The following is a 20,556-nucleotide window of genomic DNA, read 5'->3' on the forward strand; positions in this document are numbered from 1 at the left end:
CTTTCTTTTTGAAATCTTTTTCAAGAAAAATAAATAAGGTCTGATTTTATAACAGGGTGCCTAGGTAAAAAACCTAGGAGGAGGACTGGCCTAGTGGTTAGGGTGGTGGACTTTGGTCCTGAGGAACTGGGTTCGATTCCCACTTCAGGCACAGGCAGCTCCTTGTGACTCTGGGCAAGTCACTTAACCCTCCATTGCCCCATGTTAGCCGCATTGAGCCTGCTATGAGTGGGAAAGCGCGGGGTACAAATGTAACAAAAATAAAATAGATACTATTGGAGGTTCTACATGGAATGTTGCTATTCCACTAGCAACATTCCATCATTCCATGTAGAAGGCTGCGCAGGCTTCTGTTTCTGTGAGTCTGACGTCCTGCACGTACGTGCAGGACGTCAGACTTGCAGAAGCCTGCGCGGCCACATTGGTGATCTGCAAAGGCCGACTTCTACATGGAATGTTGCTAGTGGAATAGCAACATTCCATGTAGAATCTCAAATAGTAGCAACAGTGGAGGAGTGGCCTAGTGGTTAGGGTGGTGGACTTTGGTCCTGAGGAACCGAGTTCGATTCCCACTTCAGGCACAGGCAGCTCCTTGTGACGCTGGGCAAGTCACTTAACCTTCCATTGCCCCATGTAAGCTGCATTGAGTCTGCCATGAGTGGGAAAGCGTGGGGTACAAATGTATTAAAGCATAGGTTCCTATGGGCCTTTATAAATAGGCTCCCCAAACCAGTTCCAGTAGCATGCACATATCAACACTCAAATGTTGCTCTCAATGTGAGTATGTGCTTTATGCGTTGTGGTAAATGTTTCTCTCTGGGACAGAAATTCAGCACTAATTTCCTTTATCATGAATGAGCAGGAACTGGTGTACTATTTGCATAGATTTTTTTTAGAAAATACAATAGCAATTTAGGGCAAGCAAACTTTTCCTGCTGCATCGATAACCATAAAGGATAGAGGAAAAGACTTCAGAAACTCTATTCCAGCTGGCCCTAGTTATAACCGGACCGCTGACTGCACTGCTCCGCGTGGCTAAATATTAAGCTCACGCTGGCGAGAATCCTCATTAGTCTAAATCCTCTAAAGCACTAGTAATAATTATTCAATTTTTCTTATACATGCTGTGCTATATAAGTACTGAAAAAGTACTTAGCTGTGGTTGTGCTGGAATACTAGCGAATGTCCGCACCCAACAGCGAGCTCCCGTTTCGCTCTACGCTTCTTAAGGAGCCGGACTTTACGTCTTTTCACAGCACCTTCCAACAACCAACAGCTGACTCTATCCAAATTTAAATGGGAAGCTTCATCATAGACGTCTTGCTAACAATTTTCCATATTTAACATACATATGTAACCTTGTTATTCCAGAAATTCATTCCATCAAATAATGCTTTATTTAAGCCAAGCTCCTTTTTCACTCTTTCTGTGTCTCTCCAGAGGATTCTTCTGCTTTGTTATCTACTTAGAACTGTAAGGTATTAACAGGATATAAGCCTTTACGTTATGTTATGTTAATTTGCACATTCATCTTGGGCACCTACATAAATTTGGGTTTGCAATTCTCGGCACCATATATAGAGTCTGGGGAGTAAATGCAAATTCGACAATTGCATTTACACACTTAACTTTAGGTGAGAGCACTTAAGCCAGCTCAATAGCTGACGAAAATGCTCATGTCTAACTCTAGGCAGTTAGGCACCTAACATGGAGGGGCATTGTCGAAAGAAACGTCTATGTTTAGATTTGGACGTCTTTGTAAAACGTCCAAATCCGGGGGCGGGGAAAACCGTATTTTCAAAAAAAGATGGATGTCCATCTTTCGTTTCAAAAAATACCAAGGGCGTCCTTGGAATTGGACGTCCTTAGAGATGAACGTCCTTAGACATGGACGTCTTTGACTTTCGGTGATTTTCGAAACCAAAGACGTCCATGTCAAAAACGTCCAAATGCAAGCCATTTGGATGTGGGAAGAGCCAGCATTTGTAGTGCGCTGGTCCCCCTGACATGCCAGGACACCAACCGGGCACCCTAGGGGGCAGTGCAGTGGACTTCATAAATTGCTCCCAGGTACATAGCTCCCTTACTGTGTGTGCTGAGCCCCCCAAAACCCCCCAATCCCCACTACCCCCAACTGTACACCACTACCATAGCCCTTACGGGCGAAGGGGGGGCACCTAGATGTGGGTACAGTGGGTTTCTGGTGGGTTTTGGAGGGCTCACTGTTTCCTCCACAAACGTAACAGGTAGGGAGGGTATGGGCCTGGGTCCGCCTGTCTGAAGTGCACTGCACCCACTAAAACTGCTCCAGGGCCTGCATGCGCTGTCATGGACTTGAGTATGACATCTGAGGCTGGCATAGAGGCTGGCACAAAATATTTTGAAAGATGTTTTTGAGGTTGGGAGAGGGTTAGTGACCACTGAGGGAGTAAAGGGAGGTTACCCCCGATTCCCTCCGGTGGTCATCTGGTCATTTCGGGCACCTTTTTGTGCCTTATTCATAAAAAAAAACCCACGTCCGGGTGAAAACGTCCAAGTTTTACTAAAGGACGTCCCTGCTTTTTTCGATTATGGCTCAAAGACGTCCAAGTGTTAGGCACGCCCAAGTCTCGCCTTCACCACGCCTCCGGCACACCCCCTTGAAATTTGGATGTCCTTGCGACGGACTGCAGTTGGGGATGTCTAAAATCGGGTTTCGATTATACTGATTTGGACGTCTCTGGGAGATGGACGTCCATGTTCCGATTTATGTCAAAAGATGGACGTCCATCTCTTTCGAAAATGAGCCTGATAGTAACATAGTAGATGATGGCAGATAAAGACCTGTATGGTCCATCCAGTCTGCCCAACAAAATAAACTCATTACATAGGGTATGATGTGATACTTCATATGTACACCTGATCTTGATTTATCCTTGCCATTTCCAGGGCATAGACTGTAGAAGTCTGCCCGCCACTGGCCTTGTTCTAAAATTTCTGAAGTTGCTTTCAAAGCCCCTGAAAATCTCCACCCACCCATCCAATCTATTCATCCTCGATCAGGGCACAGACCATAGAAGTCTGCCCTGTACTGGCTTTCCTACCTAATCTACGCTAAGCTTCTTTGGATCCTTTTCTTCTCAACAGGATTCCTTTGTGTTTGTCCCAAGCATTTTTGAACTCTGTTACCGTTTGCATCTCCACCACCTCCCGCGGTAGGGTGTTCCAGGCATCTACCACCCTCTCGGTGAAAAAATACATAAATGCTAACATTCTATACCCCGCACGCATAACTAGTTGATACTTTCCTGACCCGCCTATGTCCCTCTCAGGTCCATTCCTCCTTGAAGTTGCGCACTATGGAATTTGAATGCACAACTTATAGAATAGAGACTAGGGGCAGTTATGTGCCTAAATGCTGATTGGTGCTGATTATAGCCTATTATTGCTCATTAATACCAATTATCAGCTCATTAATACGTTAAATTACGTGTGCAACCTAACTTATTCTCTAACTTGTGCAAATTTGCATACTATACGTAAATATGGGCCCACAACCTTCTAGAATTAGGGGAATTGGAAGTAATTCTATAAAGAAGGCCATAAAAGTTATGCACCAGTTGCACTTGCACATGTTTAGAATCCTAGCACGTGTGCACATATGTGTATATATGTCAATACTCTTTCTAAGCACCCTTCTATAACTATGTGCATATCTTCAGTTGCACATAGTTCGCAGGTGGGCGTACAGAGGGCTGGCTCTTGGCCAAGCATGGGCAGGGTGCAGAATTACAGATGTAACACAGGAACTAATGCGCACACACTTACTCCAGCTCTATGGGTGGCATCTGTAGTCATGGCTAAGCACATAAGGAGTGGAGGAGTGGCCTAGTGGTTAGGGTGGTGGACTTTGGTCCTGGGGAACTGGGTTCGATTCCCACTGCAGGCACAGGCAGCTCCTTGTGACTCTGGGCAAGTCACTTAACCCTCCATTGCCCCATGTAAGCCGCATTGAGCCTGCCATGAGTGGGAAAGCGTGGGGTACAAATGTAACAAAAATAAAATAGATACTATTGGAGATTCTACATGGAATGTTGCTACTATCGGAGATTCTAAATGGAATGTTGCTATTCCACTAGCAACATTCCATGTAGAAGGCTGCGCAGGCTTCTGTTTCTGTGAGTCTGACGTCCTGTGCAGGACGTCAGACTCACAGAAGCAGAAGCCTGTGCGGCCACATTGGTGATCTGCAAGGGCCGACTTCTACATGGAATAGTAGCAACAGTGGAGGAGTGGCCTAGTGGTTAGGGTGGTGGACTTTGGTCCTGAGGAACTGAGTTCGATTCCCACTTCAGGCACAGGCAGCTCCTTGTGACTCTGGGCAAGTCACTTAACCCTCCATTGCCCCATGTAAGCCACATTGAGCCTGCCATGAGTGGGAAAGCACAGGGTACAAATGTAACAAAAAATAAATCTATGCCACTAAGCTAGTATTCTATAAAGGAAAGAAGGTGCCTACTTTTTTTTTTATAATATCTTTATTGAGTCAAGTAGATACACCAGGTGCCCTCTGGGTGCCAAATTATAGCTACACATAGAATTATCCCCCTGATTTTCAATGATAAAAGTGGCTCCACAAAAAGAAGGTGCATATATCCACAGGTACACACATTTCACAGATGTATTCTATTGTGGATTAGTGTAATATCTAGGAGTTAAAAATGCCTGTGGATTTTGTCCCATTGCAGACAGCTTGAAAATGATATAGCAGCTGGATAAAGAAAGTTCAAACATATCCATCAATAATGCCTTTTTACAATTTTATTACTTTGTTTGATTTCAAATAGAACTGTAAAAACTTTTTTAAAGTTTGAGGTTTAATGTGAAGAAAATAAAAAGATAGAATTTCATGTTTAGCAAAATGAGGGGTCCTTTTACAAAGGCGCGCTGAAAAATGGCTTGTGGTAGTGTAGGCGTGGGTTTTGGGTGCGCGCCAATCCATTTTTTAGTGCGCCTGTAAAAAAGGCCTTTTAAAAAATTTTGAGGGAAATGGACATGTGTCAAAATGAAAATTGCCGTGCGTCCATTTTGGGTCTGAGACCTTACCGCCAACCATTGACCTATTGGTGACCGCAGTAATCAGGTGGTAATGACCCTCACGCGGTAATCGGGTGGTAATGACCTAGGCATGCCAAATGCCACTTGGTGCACTTCCGTTATGTGCACCGGAAAATAAAAAAAATATTTTTCAGACGTGCTTATCAAATGAGCGCCAAAAATGAAATTACGCAAGAGCCACACAGTAGTTGGGTGGTAACTCCATTTTGGCACACGTTGGGCACGTGTGGACACTTACGCGGCTTAGTAAAAGAGCCCCTGAGTTTTTCTGTCATTAGGGTCCTTTTACTAAACTGCGGTAAGGAATAAAGCGTTCTTACTGCGGTCTGAGGAGTCCTTTTACTAAGCTGTAAAAAGGGCCCTGTGGTAGCGGCAGGGGCTGTTTTTGCCACACATCAAGGCCGCCATGCAGTAAGATTATTCTTACCACATGGCCATGCGATTACCGCCAGCTTAGCGCTGCGCTAGAAAATACAGAATTATTTTCTGTAGCACCAGAAGTGATGCATGATCGGGGTGGAACTACTGCCGGTTGCCGCATTGGGCTGGCGGTAGTTCTGGGTTGCCGTGTGGCAAGCCTGTTGCTACGCAGTAACCCTTTAGTAAAAAAGGGTCCCTGAAAGATCTAACTGTGGGGTGTGCTGAGGTGTCCTACATGGTAAGATTCAAATGTGCGCTTCCTATTTTTAATTTTTTGCTGAGGGGGCGTGTCTTGGGGGACAGGAAGTAGGTGCGTCTATGCTAATCAGTTAGAATGTCCGCATTGTCAAGTGGGATTATCACGTGAGCCCTTACCGCCTACAAAATGGTGATGTTAAGGGCTCATGTGCTAAGGGCAACTTTACTACCTGGGCATTAATGCCAAAAATAGAAAATCAGCCATGTTACTGCAGTGCTAAAAATGGCATTAGCGTATGGGAAAGACCTGTGTAAGGGCGTGGTAAGGCCATGTTTTGCCGTTGCTTTGTAAAAGCATTTTCCTGTAAAAATGTAATGTGGATTTCTATGAATCAGCAACTCCTCACTGCATCTTGCTTACCCCCTTTTTACAAAGCCTCACAGTAATGCCAACACAGCCCATTCACTTTGAAATGGGCTGTGTTGGCATTGCCACGTGCAGGGCCGCAGAGAGGGGGGGACAGGGGGGACAAAAGTCCCCGGGCCCGGGCCTCCGGTGGGGGGCTTGGCGCCGCTGCAGTCCGGCCCGCCCTCCGTAGCTCCCTGAACTAACCTGATGCGCCTTCACGTTCGCATCGCAGCCTGATGTAACGTCCACGAGGGCGGGGCACGGAAGGAAGGAGAGGTCTGCCCTGCTGATGCTGCTTGCTGCGATGCGAACGTGAAGGTGCTTCAGGTTAGTTCGGAGGGCCCGGCAGCGGGTGGAGGGGGGGCCGGCAACTTCGGGTGGGGAGGGGCGCGACGCGACCTCGGGTGGAGGGGGGCCCGGCGACTTCGGGTGGGGGGGCGGGGCGTGACGCGACCTCGGGTGGGGGGGCCTGGGGGCGGTCTTGTCCCGGGCCCGGCCCCGGCTCTCGGCGGCCCTGGCCACGTGGCAGCCACTAGCATAGCTGTGTAAAAGGGGGGGGGGGGGTAATCTATTCAGAGTGTCTCCAGCTTCTTATGGGAAGGTCTGATGAATTTTCCAATCAGATCTGTGAAATTTTTTTTGTAATCCATCAAATTCAAACCAGACTGAAATTCAGCCAAACTTCATCTAATTATTTGCACATCTCTAAGGTAAAATTCTTCTAATTATTTGCACATCTTGACTGTTCCACAAGTAATTGCTTAATATTTTTGGATTCTGCATAGGTACTTCGGTTATGCCAATGATTCAACGTCTGCCTTGTTACTGGGACTCCTCTTCTTCATTATTCCTGCAAGGAAGACTTCCAGCTCTTCATCTGGAGACAACAGTTGAGTGCTTTTGGATTTTAAACTCTTGTTTTATGACACTCTTAAAAGTAGGCTGGATTCGACTTGAATAAAACACCCACTTTTGCCCATCTACCCCAATAAATCGATGCCTCTTCCCCTTTTTCTCCACACATTCCGAAACAAATCTCCATGAAAAACAGCCAATTAGCCAAATTACTGGGTAGACCATGGGGTCCTTATACAAAGGCGTGCTTGAAAAATGGCTTGCGGTAGTGTAGGCTTGGGTTTTGGGCAAGCGCCGATCCATTTTTAAGCGTGCCTGTAAAAATGGCCTCTTTTTTTTTGCTGAAAATGGACATGTGGCAAAATCAAAATTGCCGCGAGTCCATTTTGGGTCTGAGACCTCACCGCCAGCCATTGACCTAGCGGTAAAGAATCCGGGCGGTAATGACCTACAAGCGTCAAATGCCACTTGGCACGCATCCGTTACACGCGCCCAGAAATAAAAAATTACCACAAGAGCCGCGCAGTAGTCGGGTGGTAACTCCATTTTGGCGCACGTTGGGTGCGCGTAGACGCTTACGCAGCTTAGTAAAAGGGCCCCTATTTGAGCTACTTTGGGCTTCATCTGCTGTCATCTACTACATTCCTGTGCTACTATGCAAACTTCTTAAGCTGTCTGAACATCTTTTAGCAGCCTGGGAGATCATGCTGTGAGCCCCTATATTAAGGTAGTTGTCCATTTAAACAACCTAGCGGTTTTGATGAACTCAGTTCAAAGGCATCAATTTAGAATGAAAATAAAAATTACTATGGCCACGTATAAGCTGAAATAAACATTAAACACATTTTTGAGAGTACCTTTCATTCTAGAATATTCCAAATATCTTGCATTTACATAAAATGCATATGAGATCCAACAAAATGCAATACACCTCTAAACTTTAATGCATTGGTATCAGAATGAGTTCATTGATAGATGCAAAGAGAAAGGGCATGAAGAAAGGCAAAGTCTTTAAGCAAAATGGAACAAGAATTCACACAATTATAAAATTACAGGCACAGACAGAAAAATGAAATAGCATTATACAGATTTTTATCTGTGTCTTTAGGACTTTCCACTCTTCAGAGACTCCTAGGTAATTCTCTTAAAGATGTACCCTCTCTGACTTTATTGTTCCCCAGAACTGAGTTCCTCGGTGAGTCCTTATCTCAGTAGATCCGAGGGACATCCTTTATGTCTCCTCCTTATTCTCGTGATGAGCATCTTCCTTAATTCATCCAGTTTCTCCTATTGCATTCTCCTTTAACCTCTTCCGCAGGAGCGGCAATGGGCTGATTCCACATTCTAGCTTATACCTAAAGGCTAGTGCAGTGACCACAGTAGCCCTGTCACTGCTGTCCACTCCATTCTCCTAATTCACTGGCTGAGCTAACCTTCTTCTACTTATTGTGTGGTACAGTGGTCAGGGAAACAGGAGCCAGAAATTCAAATAGGGCTGGAGGTTTTATACCAGCTATAGTTTCCCTCCAAAGATGCCTCCTCCCATCATTATGCCACTGCTCAGGACAGCCCTCCATTTCTTCCAGAAGCTGTGGGAGCATTTACAAGTCAAAGTCCAGTATTTTAGTACAGCCACTAGTGGTATCTGTGATCCACGTAGAGCAGAACCTTAGAGATCTCTACAAATAGTTCTTAGTTCTGCCCCTTGTGAGCCCCTCCTGAAACAGGTCTGGATTTTAGGATCTTTGGGATAAATATTGGAGAGATAGATTAGTATTGACTTGTATATTTTTGTTTTGCTAAACAACAGACCTGTTTGGAACAAATTGAAAGGCTGGGGTTGAAAAACACTGGCATAAGTGCAGATACATCACAATACACAAAACATTTAGCACCTGATATTCAGCTGGCGGCGATCAGCATTTTGCTGACCACCGCCAACGTTATGCCTGGAAATTCAATGCCAGGCTATGTCCAGGCTTTCTGGTTTGCAAAACTGGCTAACTTGTAGCCGGTTAAGTGCAATATTCAGCACTTAACTGGCTATGGGTTACCGCGTAAAGACAGGATGGTCCTATTGATGCAGTTAACCTGGCCAGTTAAGTTCTGAATATCAGCAAGTGCTGACTCTATCCACCAGAAAGTCCTCAAAATAGCCAATTTTGAGTTAGGGGCTAACTGTTATTTTCAGCAGCACTTAACCAGTTCGTGCCACTTTAGCTGATCAGGAGCTGTTTCTAGCTGGTTAAATCAGCTTGACTATCAAACTGATATGGACCAATAACCAAAGCAATTTAAGGGGGTCTTTTACTAAGCGGCGGTAAGCCTAACGCAGGCTTACCGCTCGCTAAACCGGAAGTACCGCCAGGCTACCACAGCAGGGCGGCGGTAGTTCCCACCCCCTGCACACATCATTTCTGGTAGTAATCGGGCATGCCAAGTGCTGCCCAGTTACCAGTGGCGTAGGAAGGGGGGGCGGGAGGGGCGGTCCGCCTCGGGTGCATGCGCTCAGGGGGTGCCGGCCCCGCTGGTTCCCTGCTCTCTCTGCCCCGGAACAGGTTACTTCCTGTTCCGGGGCAGAGAGAGCAGGGAACTAGCGGGCCCGACGCAGCTCCGAGTGACGTGCACTCAGGGCGGATCGGCCGTCCCGCAGGTAAGAATGCGGTCTGGGGGGGTTGCGCTTCGGGGGGTGCGCCGCAGAGGGGGGGGTCGCGCTGTGCTGCACCCTGGGGGGGGTGCGCAGCGGCGACCCACCCCGGGTGCCATTAGCCCTCGCTACGCCACTGCCGGTTACTGCCAGGTTAGTGCTCCCCCCCCCAAATGGCTGCACAGCAAGTGCTTCACTTGCCACATGGCCATTTCTTTAAAGAAACCAGCCTTTTACCTGTTGCGGTAAAAGGCGGCCTAAGCGCACATCAAAAGCACGCACTGACACCAACACAGACCCCTTTTTGCCACAGCTTAGTAAAAGGACCCCTAAGTGAATAAACTTGTGTTTACCAATGTAATATCATGGGCTGATTTTTGCCCTCCTCCCCCCCCCCCCCCCCCCCCCCCCACAAACACATGATCTCACGGTAAACGCAGGCAATCTTCACAATGCATGAACTTCTCAGGACAGAGGCAGGTCAAGGGAAGGAAATTATGCCGTGAGATTACTCCAGCCTGTGTATAATTTCCCATGGGTACTTTACACCTGCTGTGATGTGGGTACAAAATACACAAAGACTTTGTACCTGTATTGGGCATATGTGCATTTTTCCTTTGAAAATAATCTTGCAGTCTTGGGGATAGTGTATCTCTAAGTTCACATTCATATTACTCTTCCATATATTATATACATATTTTAAACACCGTGGTACATCATGACATTCTTCTGGAGTCAGAATAATGTTGTACGCAGTAAATACCAAAGCAGTTTTCCTGAAGGTCAGTAACTTCAGTAAAGGCAACTACTGTGTTCTTGCCTATTAACTCCACAGTAGAAAATTACACCAGATCCAAGCTTTCGATTATTTTTATAGCAAGATTAATGCAGTTTAGTGAACCAGCACAAAAACATGTAGTACCCGATGTCCTGTTACAGGTTTTGCACATCACTATGTAATCTTCCCTGTAGGTTTCACTAGGTCATAGTTCACGTGTCACCTAGATAGGATTTTAGATCGTGCTGGGGAACAGCCAGCTGTCTTGGTACATGTGGGTACCAATGACATAGGAAAATATGGGCGGGAGGCTCTGGAAGCTAAATTTAGGCTTTTAGGTAGAAAGCTGAAATCCAGATCCTCCAGGGTAGCATTTTCGGAAATGCTCCCCGTTCTACGTGCAGGACCCAAGAGGCAGGCAGCGCTCCAAAGTCTCAATGGATTGAGGCGATGGTGCAGGGATTAGGGTAGCATTTTCAGAAATGCTCCCCATTCCATGTGCAGGACCCAGGAGGCAAGCAGATCTCCGAAGTCTCAACGGGTTGAGACGATGGTGCAGGGATGAGGGATTTAGATTTGTTAGGAACTGAGCAACATTCTGGGAAAGGGGGAGCCTATTTCAAAAGGATGGACTCCGCCTTAACTAGGATGGAAACAGGCTGCTGGCACTAATATTTAAAAAGAAGATAGAGCAGCCTTTAAACTAAAATGGGGGGGGGAGCTGACAGTCACCCAGGGGTGCATGGTTGGGTGTGGAGTATCCTTGAAGGATACTATTGAAACAGGACATTTAGGGGAAACTAATAAAGAGGTTTCAGCAATGGTGGAAGAAAGCCAGAAGTGTTGAAGGGGAGAACAGAGTAAAGGATGCAGATTAGCCCTGTCAACTTCTAAGCAGCTTGTAGAAAAAACAATTTGAAGTGTCTATAAACAAATGGTAGAAGCCTACAAAATAGGATGAGAGAGTTAGAGTATATCGTACTAAATGAAGAGGTAGATAAAATAGGTATCTCAAAGGCCTGGTGGAAGCAGGACAATCAAAGGGACACTATCGTTAACAGGATACAAATTATATCACAATGATAGAGTGGATCAAATTGGAGAGGAGTTGCACTGTATGGTAAAGAGGCAATAAAGTCAAACCAAATAAACATTCTACATAAGTACATAAGTAATGCCACACTGGGAAAAGACCAAGGGTCCATCGAGCCCAGCATCTTGTCCACGACAGCGGCCAATCCAGGCCAAGGGCACCTGGCGAGCTTCCCAAACGTACAAACATTCTATACATGTTATTCCTGGAATTGTGGATTTTTCCCAAGTCCGTTTAGTAGCGGTTTATGGACTTGTCCTTTAGGAAACCGTCCAACCCCTTTTTAAACTCTGCTAAGCTAACGGCCTTCACCACATTTTCCGGCAATGAATTCCAGAGTTTAATTACACGTTGGGTGAAGAAACATTTTCTCCGATTTGTTTTAAATTTACATGAAACAGATAGCAACATGGAATCTTTATTTGTTTATTTGTAATGCTTATACCCCGCGTTTTCCCACTTATTAGCAGGTTCAATGCGGCTTACATAGTATATCAGGTTTACAAAGTGACATAGAATGGATATAGCTGCAATATAGTAAATAAAGAGGTGATCGTTTAGATGAGGATAGGGAAGATAGGCAAGGGAGGAAGATGGAAGAGGAAGGAAAGTGGGAGGAGGGTGTGTATTGGGGATTAGCATGTTGTTTAGTATGGGAGAATATATAGGGAGGAGTAGGAAGAGGGATGTACTTAGAAAGGATTAAATAGGGGAGCATATTCCAGGTTCCGTCTTCATAGTCTGATCTGGGTAGTGCAGATGGACTCACAGTTAAGTCAGGTCATTTGTGTATGCTTGTTTGAAGAGGTAATTTTTTAGCAGCTTCCAGAAGGGTAGATGGTCATTGACTATTCGAATGGATCTTGGTAAGGCGTTCCAGAGTTGGCTGCCTATGACGGAGAAGTTGGATGCGTAATATGTTTTGTACTTAAGTCCTTTGCAATTGGGAAAGTGTACGTTGAGATAAGTTCGAGAAGATTTTGAGCTGTTTCTAGCTGGAAGTCAATCAGATTGTACATACAGCCTGGGGTTTCTCCGTAGATAATCCTGTGAATCAGTGTGTGGACTTTGAAGTATACTCGTTCAGTAATAGGGAGCCAATGGAGCTTTACACGGTAAAGCTCCAAGGGAAGGAGTGTTCTGGTAGGGCTGTACTATCATCCACCAGGATAGAACAAACAGATAGATGAAGAAATGTTTACAGAAATTTGGAAATCTGTCAAATTGGGCAATAGTATAAAAATGGGTGATTTCAATTACCCCAGTATTGACTGGATAAATGTTATATCAGAGAGCGCTTGGGAAGTAAAATTCCTAGACATAATAAATGACTGCTTCTTGGAGCAACTGGTCCAGGAAACAACAAAAGGGGGAGCTATTTTAGATTTAGTCCTTAGTGGAATGGAGGGCACAGTAGAAAAAGTAACAGTGAGTGGAGGAGTAGCCTAGTGGTTAGTGCAGCAAACTTTGGGCCTGGAGAACTGGGTTTGATTCCCTCTGTAGCTCCTTGTGACAGTGGGCAAATCACTTAACCCTCCATTGCCCCCAGATACAAATAAGTACCTGTATATACCATGTAAACCGTTTTGAATATAGCTGCAAAAATCACAGAAAGGTAGTATACCAAGTCCCATTCCCTTTCCCTCTGGGAAACAGTGATCATAATATCATCAAATATGAGTTAATATCTGGAGTAAAGTCACAAAGGAAATCTACTTTAGCAGCATTTAATTTTCAAAAGGGTGACCACAATAAAATGAAGAAAATGGTTAAAAATAGGCAAAAAGGATCATCTGCAAAGGTTTGGACTTTAAATCAGGCTTGGACGTTGTTTAAAAACACCATCTTGGAAGCCCAGACCAGATGCATTCCACGTATTTACAAAGGAGGAAAAAAGAGCAAATGAGAGCCAGCATGGTTAAAAGGTGAAGTGAGCCAAAAGAACATTGTTCAAAACATGGAAAAAGGACCCAAATGAAGAAAATAAGAAGCAACATAAGCACAGGCAATTTAGATGCAAATACTGATAAAAAAAGTTTAAAAGAGAATATGAAAAGAAACTTGCTGCAGAGGCAAAAGCTCACAGTAACAACTTTCTCAGGTACATCAGAAGCAGAAAGCCTGTGAGGAAATCCGTAGATCATGAAGGAGCAAAAGGGGCACTCAGGGAGGACAAGGCCACAGTGGAGAGACTGAATGAATTCTTTGCTTCAGTCTTTAGAGAAGAAGAAGTAAGAGATCCACCTGTACTAGAAATGGTTTTCAAGGGTGATGATGTGAAGGAACTGTAAGAAATCTCGGTGAACTTGGAAGACGAACTGAGCAAATTTGATAAATTAAAGAGTAGTTAATCACCTGGACCAGATGGTATGCACCCTAGGGTACTGAAAGAATTCAAATATGAAATTGCTCATCTACTGTTAGTGATCTGTAACCTGTCATTAAAATCATCCATAATACCTGAAGATTGGAGGGTCGTCCATAATACCTGAAAATTGGAGGGTGGCCAATGTAACGCTGATTTATAAAAAGGTTCCAGGCCTTAGAAAAATGTATTCAAAGGCCTTGTGTGTCTCAGGAAAGACACATAAATCCCAGATATTGTCATTTTTAGACTCTGACTTACAGGGAAGTTATTTCTTAACAGGCTGCCTAACTTGTACACCAGGAATGCACATAAGGAAAAACCAATTTTAAAATGGAAAATATGTACAAACTTTACCTTTGAAAAGTTTCCCTTGGGAAATGCATTTACATCTGCTCTTAGACACACACAAATTTGCTGATTTTCTTTTCACAATTATGTGCTTATGTTTCTAAAATGCAGACAGAAGTGCAGACTCTGTCCCCTGGAATACCTCTGATTAGGCCAGACATACTTAAATGTACATAGGGTGTATGCACAGAAATTTGGGACCATTTTATAAAAGTTGATTTCTGCACAAAAGTGCTTTATAAAGGGGTCCTTTCACTAAAGTTCGTTAATGAATTTACTGCATGCTAGTGATTAGCATGCACTATATGATAAAATGCTAATTATATTCCTACGGGCGTCTTATCATTTAGCACGTGCAAATCATTAGCATGCACTAAATCTGTTAGCATACCTTGGTAAAAGGACACCAAAATTAGCCACGTATGGGACAACTGTCAATCTCCCCAGACAGCTGACAGACAATTAAGATACAATGTATCCCTGTCCTGAGCAGCTTATAATCTAAGGGGCCCTTTTACTAAGCTGCGCTAAAAGGTGACTAATGCGTGCCACTTTTAGTGAAGCTGTAAAATGACTGCATTTCTATTTTTCCTATTAATGGCCAGGTGCTAATTTCCCAATTAGCGTGTGCCCATTAGCGTGTGAGCCCTTACTGACACTACTACTACTACTATTTGACATTTCTAAAGCGCTACTAGGGTTACGCAGCACTGTGTCTAATAGGCGGAAAGGGCTCATGCGCTAACCATGTGCTAATCGGTTGGTGTGTGGCAATGAAGCTGCGCTGACCAATTAATGCTGGGCATGCCTATTCTCTTCCCCCCCCCCCCAAACACGCCCTCAGCTGGGGAAGCATGCGCAAATGCCAGAAGTACCACAGGACACCTGAGCGCACCCCGTGCTAGTACATTTTTTGTGCATGGGAAGCACACATTAGTACTTACCACCGCTTAGTAAAAGGACCCCTAAGTAGACCAATGAGATATCAAGTCACACCATAAGATAGTGATAGAATCAGGATTTGAAAGGTCCCTGGTTCCTAGTCCAGGCTATCTGCTGTCTCCATAAAAAGTACATATTCAATTACAAAAACACACTTTTCAAATTTTCTTTTCAGATTCATTTGATTATGCACCTCTGATTACTTGGAAAGAATTCCAGAAATGTATGCCTTGGGAAATTGCTATTCTTGTCGGTGGCGGGTTTGCTTTGGCACAAGGCTGTGAGGTAATGCACTTTATAGCAGGGCTGACCCAAGGATATGTAGCTCCCTAGGTGAACTTTCAGCCATGCACAACCCTTTCCTGATAGTCCAGCATCTCCCCTTTCCTAACCCCTCCCAATATATTCAGCATCTCTTTTTCTCTTCCCCTTCTCCCTTCCACCACCAGGTCCAGCATCTCTTCTTCACTCCCCCTTCCTCTGCCTGTCCAGCATCTTCACCTCTTGCTGCTGTCGCTATCACAACCACTTTACCTCCATCCTCCAAAACGCAGCATGGAGTCTTTGACGATCTATGCTTGCTCCAGGCAGGGCTGCTGAGAGACTGAACTGGGCCCGGGGCAGAGCCACTGCAGCCGGGTTCGGGACAGGGCCACCGCCCCCACCCCTGGATCGCTGCCGCAATTGAAGTACCTTGTTGGCTGGCAAGGATCCCAAGGCCCCACCAGCAGAAGACGTCTTCCTCCAGCACTGCTCTTCTGTCGATTACCTGCCCCTGCGGCTGCTTTTTCTCTCAGGGCATGCTTGGTTTCAAAACCGAGCATGCGCGTCTGAGAGGAAAAGCAGTCACTCAGCAAGCAATGGGCAGAAGAGCGGCGCTGGAGGAAGACCTGCAGTGTCTACTCTTCTGAGTCCTCCCCAGCCTCCAAGGAGGGCCCGGCACCAGAGTTTTCTCTCTCCTGCTTCTGTTGGGACGCAATCACTCGGGGCCCGTCAGGAGCAGGAGAGTGAGACCCTGGTGCTGGGCCCCCCCTTGGAGGCTTGGGCTCGGGGAATTTTAAACCCACTGCCCCCCCCCCCCCCCCCCCATCTCAGCAGCCCTGGCTCCAAGCCTGCAGCATCCTGCCTCATCTAATCCAAACTCCTAGTCAGAAGAGGCAGGATGCTGCTGGCCTTGGCCACACTTGGGTCTTCAAATTGTCACAGGTGCTGCTGCTGTCTGGCTTGTCTTGCTGGTCTTGAGGGCATCTCTATGCCGCTGCCCTGAATGCTGCCACCCTAAGCGGACACCTAGTCCACATAATAGAAAGGCAGGCCTAGCTTCATACACACACAGAACTTTCATTCTCAGCAGTGGTGTTTGGGGGGCAAGTCAAAGTGACATTTTCATACATCATACCACTTTCTCACCTCCCTTTTAAAAAGACTTCTACGGTCTACGCCCAGATCGTGACTGAATAGATGGGAGTGTAAATTTTAAGGGGCCTTGATGTTAGCAAATCAAGGGGCTGGTGGTTGGGAGGCGGGGCTAGTGCAGGGCAGACTTATACAGTCTGTGCCCTGAAAAAGACAGATACAAATCAAGGTAAGGTATACACAAAAAGTAGCACATACGAGTTATCTTGTTGGGCAGACTGGATGGACCGTGCAGGTCTTTTTCTGCCGTCATCTACTATGTTTCTATGAATTATCATTGATAGCATCATTCAACAAATTATTCTGTACGAGCATGAAGTCTGGATTCTCTACAGGATTGGTCAGAATCTCTACATACACCCTGAAGCTCCAGTTCTGTATCACAAACTTCAAATTCCTCAACCATGGAGCTATCCCCCTTTCAACTCACCATGCAAAAAATATTCAAATTATAATTATCACCTCAATGAACAGCACATGCTCCTTCCACTGCCAGACACTTTGTTTAAAGGAGAGAGGTTTTTGTTTGTGTGGGGACTTTACATGATGTGGAGACCACTAGTCCTGAGTATTTTTATTTTAGGTGACAATACCCCAGACCCTGCTTTCAGACAGGCCAGATACATTTATTTATTAGGATTTATTTACCATCTTTTTGAAAGAATTCATTGAAGGTGGTATTGCGAAGTAATACGAAACCCTGCAAAAAAGATACTCAAAACCTATATAGGGAAAACTCAGCCCTGACCCACCTATGAAAAGACAGTGTTATGAATGTTAGACTGAGCCCTAGAGCACCAATATACCTGCTACTGGGAATCTCCAGAGCTGAATATTGACTTCTATATACATAAGCTCACTTCATATCCTCTTTGTTATTCTACATACAAATGAAGAGAGACCCCATATTACTATTGTACTGTGCTGCCTTCCATACTAGCTTAAGTGATAATGGTATGTGAGGCTTTTTTTTCTTCCATTTTGGGTGTTTTTGATTTACAACAGTTTAAAAGTAGAAAAAAAAGAATTTATTTGTGTCTGAGGTAAGAGTGGCATGTGATCAAGGGGAGTATTTTTCTTTTTCTTTTTACTTTAGTGGTTTCATTTTCGCTTCCCCTTTTTGTTGTTGTTGTTGTGTATAGGGTTGCCATATGGCTCCAGAAAAAGGAGGACGGATTGAGCCAGCCGGGTTTTACTTCCATTGCTGTCAATGGAAGTACAGTAATTGAGCCAGCCGGGTTTTACTTCCATTGCTTAAAGCAATGGAAGTAAAACCCGGCTGGTTCAATCTGTCCTCCTTTTTCTGGAGCCATATGGTAACCCTAGTTGTGTAGAACTAAAAGTTATTGCCATCAGTAAAATCTGAAAACTCACTAAAGATAAAAAGGACTTTTTACTAAGCTGTAGTAAGAACTAACATGCGCTTACCGCAGGTTAAAATCCACTACCGTGAGGTGCACTCGGACGTCCCACAGCAGTTTTGTGTTCAGTGCGCGCTACTCACGTGTTAAAAAATAAAATATATTTTGTAGCACTAGGGGCATGTCTGGGAGAGGAGAGTAGACATGCCCAGTGCTAATCAGTTAGCGCAGCTGCACCGCCATGCGCTACCCAAAGGAAGGGCTCACGCGCTAATGGCTACACATTAATCGAAGATACGTTGAATACGGCCATTTTACAGCTGCACCAAAAGTGGCCTCAGCACAGGGGGAAACCTTGAGCTACTGATAATGTAGGCCACTTTTTATTTATTTATTTGCTGCATTTGTACCCCACCTATTTGCAGGCTCAATGTGGCTTACACTATGTTGCAAAAGGTATAATCATAAACAGAGTAAGAGGTGTGGTCTAATTTAACATATTACTCTGTAAGAAATTAGGTAGACAGGTCAGTAGAATTAGTTACATAACACAAAATAAAACAGGTAAGATATAATGACCGATAGTGATAATGTGATTAACATCATCAAATTAGAAGGGATCAGTATTAGTTGGTTTAGATGTAGAATGGAATTAAGTCATTAAGGAGGATTTTTATTGTAAGTCTCTTCGAACAGGTGCGTCTTCAATAACTTCCGGAAGGTTGTCAAGTCATGCGTTGTTTTACCACTGCTTAGTAAAAAAGCACCAAAGTCATTTACTTCAGGCATGAAAAATACATTATTTCAGAACTTTGGTTTCTCCCTATGTTTCCTTTCCAAAAAGCTACTCTCAGGCAACATGTGTGTCCTGATCCTCTGACTCTGTCCACGATGCCACTGCATTAGCAGCAACCATTTTCCCTACCTCTCAGCACTCCTAGGCCCTTCTAAATTATTTTTGAATCTCGCTTTAAATATCTGAGGGTAGGTAATTCCATATAGGAGCCTACTTTTAGGGCTGGTGTTAAACATGCTGGGGCCCAAGGCAGAAATTCAAGAGGAGACCCCAAATTTGTCCACAGACTGTGTAGCCTTGAGCTTTGGGTAGGTGGAGGCCCAGGGTAGTTACCTGATTGCACACCCCTGATGCCACTCCTGACCACTGTATATTGTGCACCCCAAAGGATGGTCTCAACCAGTATTAAATAAGCCTAAATGCAATAAATGAAATACAAGTCTTCATATTGATCTCCCTTCCCTAAATATTGTATACTGTACACAACTCCTCTCCTCCATTCAGAAAATTTGTCAAGACCATCAATAACCTGGGTTTTTGTGTGTGTGTGTGTGTGTGTGTGTGCAGGATTCAAATCTTTCTAGCTGGATCGGAAGTAAACTGACACCTCTTGGATCCCTCCCAGCATGGCTGATTATTCTGATAGCCTCTCTGATCGTGACCTCCGTAACAGAAGTGGCCAGTAATCCAGCTACAATTACTATCTTCTTACCTATATTGGCACCTTTGGTGAGTACCACCGATCAACCTCATCTTGCATGAAATGTAATCTTGAGGGCTACCTTGCCTGGACATAGAGCTGGTGTAAATGCTCATGCCTAGATTGCTGAAGTTCTATAATTTACGCACGTGACTGTGTACCCACATCCATTCTCTACCTAGACCAGAGGCAGACTGACCATTTGGGCAACCGGCCGCCATTTTGAAAACACTGCAGTGCCGACCAGGCAAGGGAATAGCCCCCCCCCCCACACACACACACACAGAGGTCACCAGGACCCCTCAGGTAGGACCGGGGCAGTGGGGGCGTTGGCTGTGGTGGCAGGGGCGGCAGGGAGGGTGTCAGGCAGTGGCTAGATAGGAGGCCCAGACCACCCTCAGTCTGCCCCTGACCTAGACTCTGCCCATTTCTGTGCCATCTTCAAACTATGCACCGTTGCATTTAGATGCCATCTTACAGAATAGTGCATAGCTGGAACATTGGCACACATATGCCAGTATTCTGGTCATTCCCTTGCATTCTTGGCACTTAAATGTTTGCTCCCCCGTTACAGAATCACCTCATTGGTAGGTTGTTGGAAAAACCATTATCTTTGATCTCTGTGACAGGTATCACGCTCAGGATTTGCTTGATTCACAATGTATTTATTTGAAAAGAAATTCCACATTACAAAAGGGTTGGCACAACTTAGCTTAAGTCAGAGGTTTCAAAAGGCTACCCCGTCTTGTACTTGTAAAGAAGCTTTATTATTTTTCATATCTCTAACAGTGAAAGAAGCCTGAGGAAACGTTTATTTACAGAAGTCATCCCTTCACACTACTTCACAGTCCCTTCACAGCCACAAGTATTCACTTCAGGTCCCCCATGCTAATAAAAGACACAGTAATAAAGAATTAAAAGTTGACTGACAGTCTCATTTATATCTCCGACAAAAAGTTCTGTAAGATAAAAGAGATCTTGTACACACTGGGTACTGTTTTCACTTCTCCACCTACTGGTGATGTACGCTGTGTAACCTAACTCTTGAAGGTACTGCCTAGGCCTGTTCTCTTTAAAACGCCCCAAAGTGCACATGTAACCTGTGCCTGCTACATCTGCACAAGAACA

At 44.9% G+C, this 20,556-nt stretch overlaps 1 protein-coding gene across 1 annotated transcript in view; it reads left to right on the forward strand.

The window, feature by feature from the left end:
* The window catches only part of SLC13A1 (solute carrier family 13 member 1), a 110,368-nt gene that overhangs the window by 84,375 nt on the left and 5,437 nt on the right, over positions 1–20,556 (forward strand). Inside the window, exons 13-15 of the mRNA XM_030216750.1 lie at positions 6,910–7,013; positions 15,331–15,440; positions 19,296–19,457. Coding sequence (XP_030072610.1) covers positions 6,910–7,013; positions 15,331–15,440; positions 19,296–19,457 — 376 coding nt within the window. The remainder of the gene's footprint in view (positions 1–6,909; positions 7,014–15,330; positions 15,441–19,295; positions 19,458–20,556) is intronic.

This window comes from Microcaecilia unicolor, chromosome 10, assembly GCF_901765095.1.
Source record: "Microcaecilia unicolor chromosome 10, aMicUni1.1, whole genome shotgun sequence".
Classification (NCBI taxonomy): Eukaryota; Metazoa; Chordata; class Amphibia; order Gymnophiona; family Siphonopidae; genus Microcaecilia; species Microcaecilia unicolor.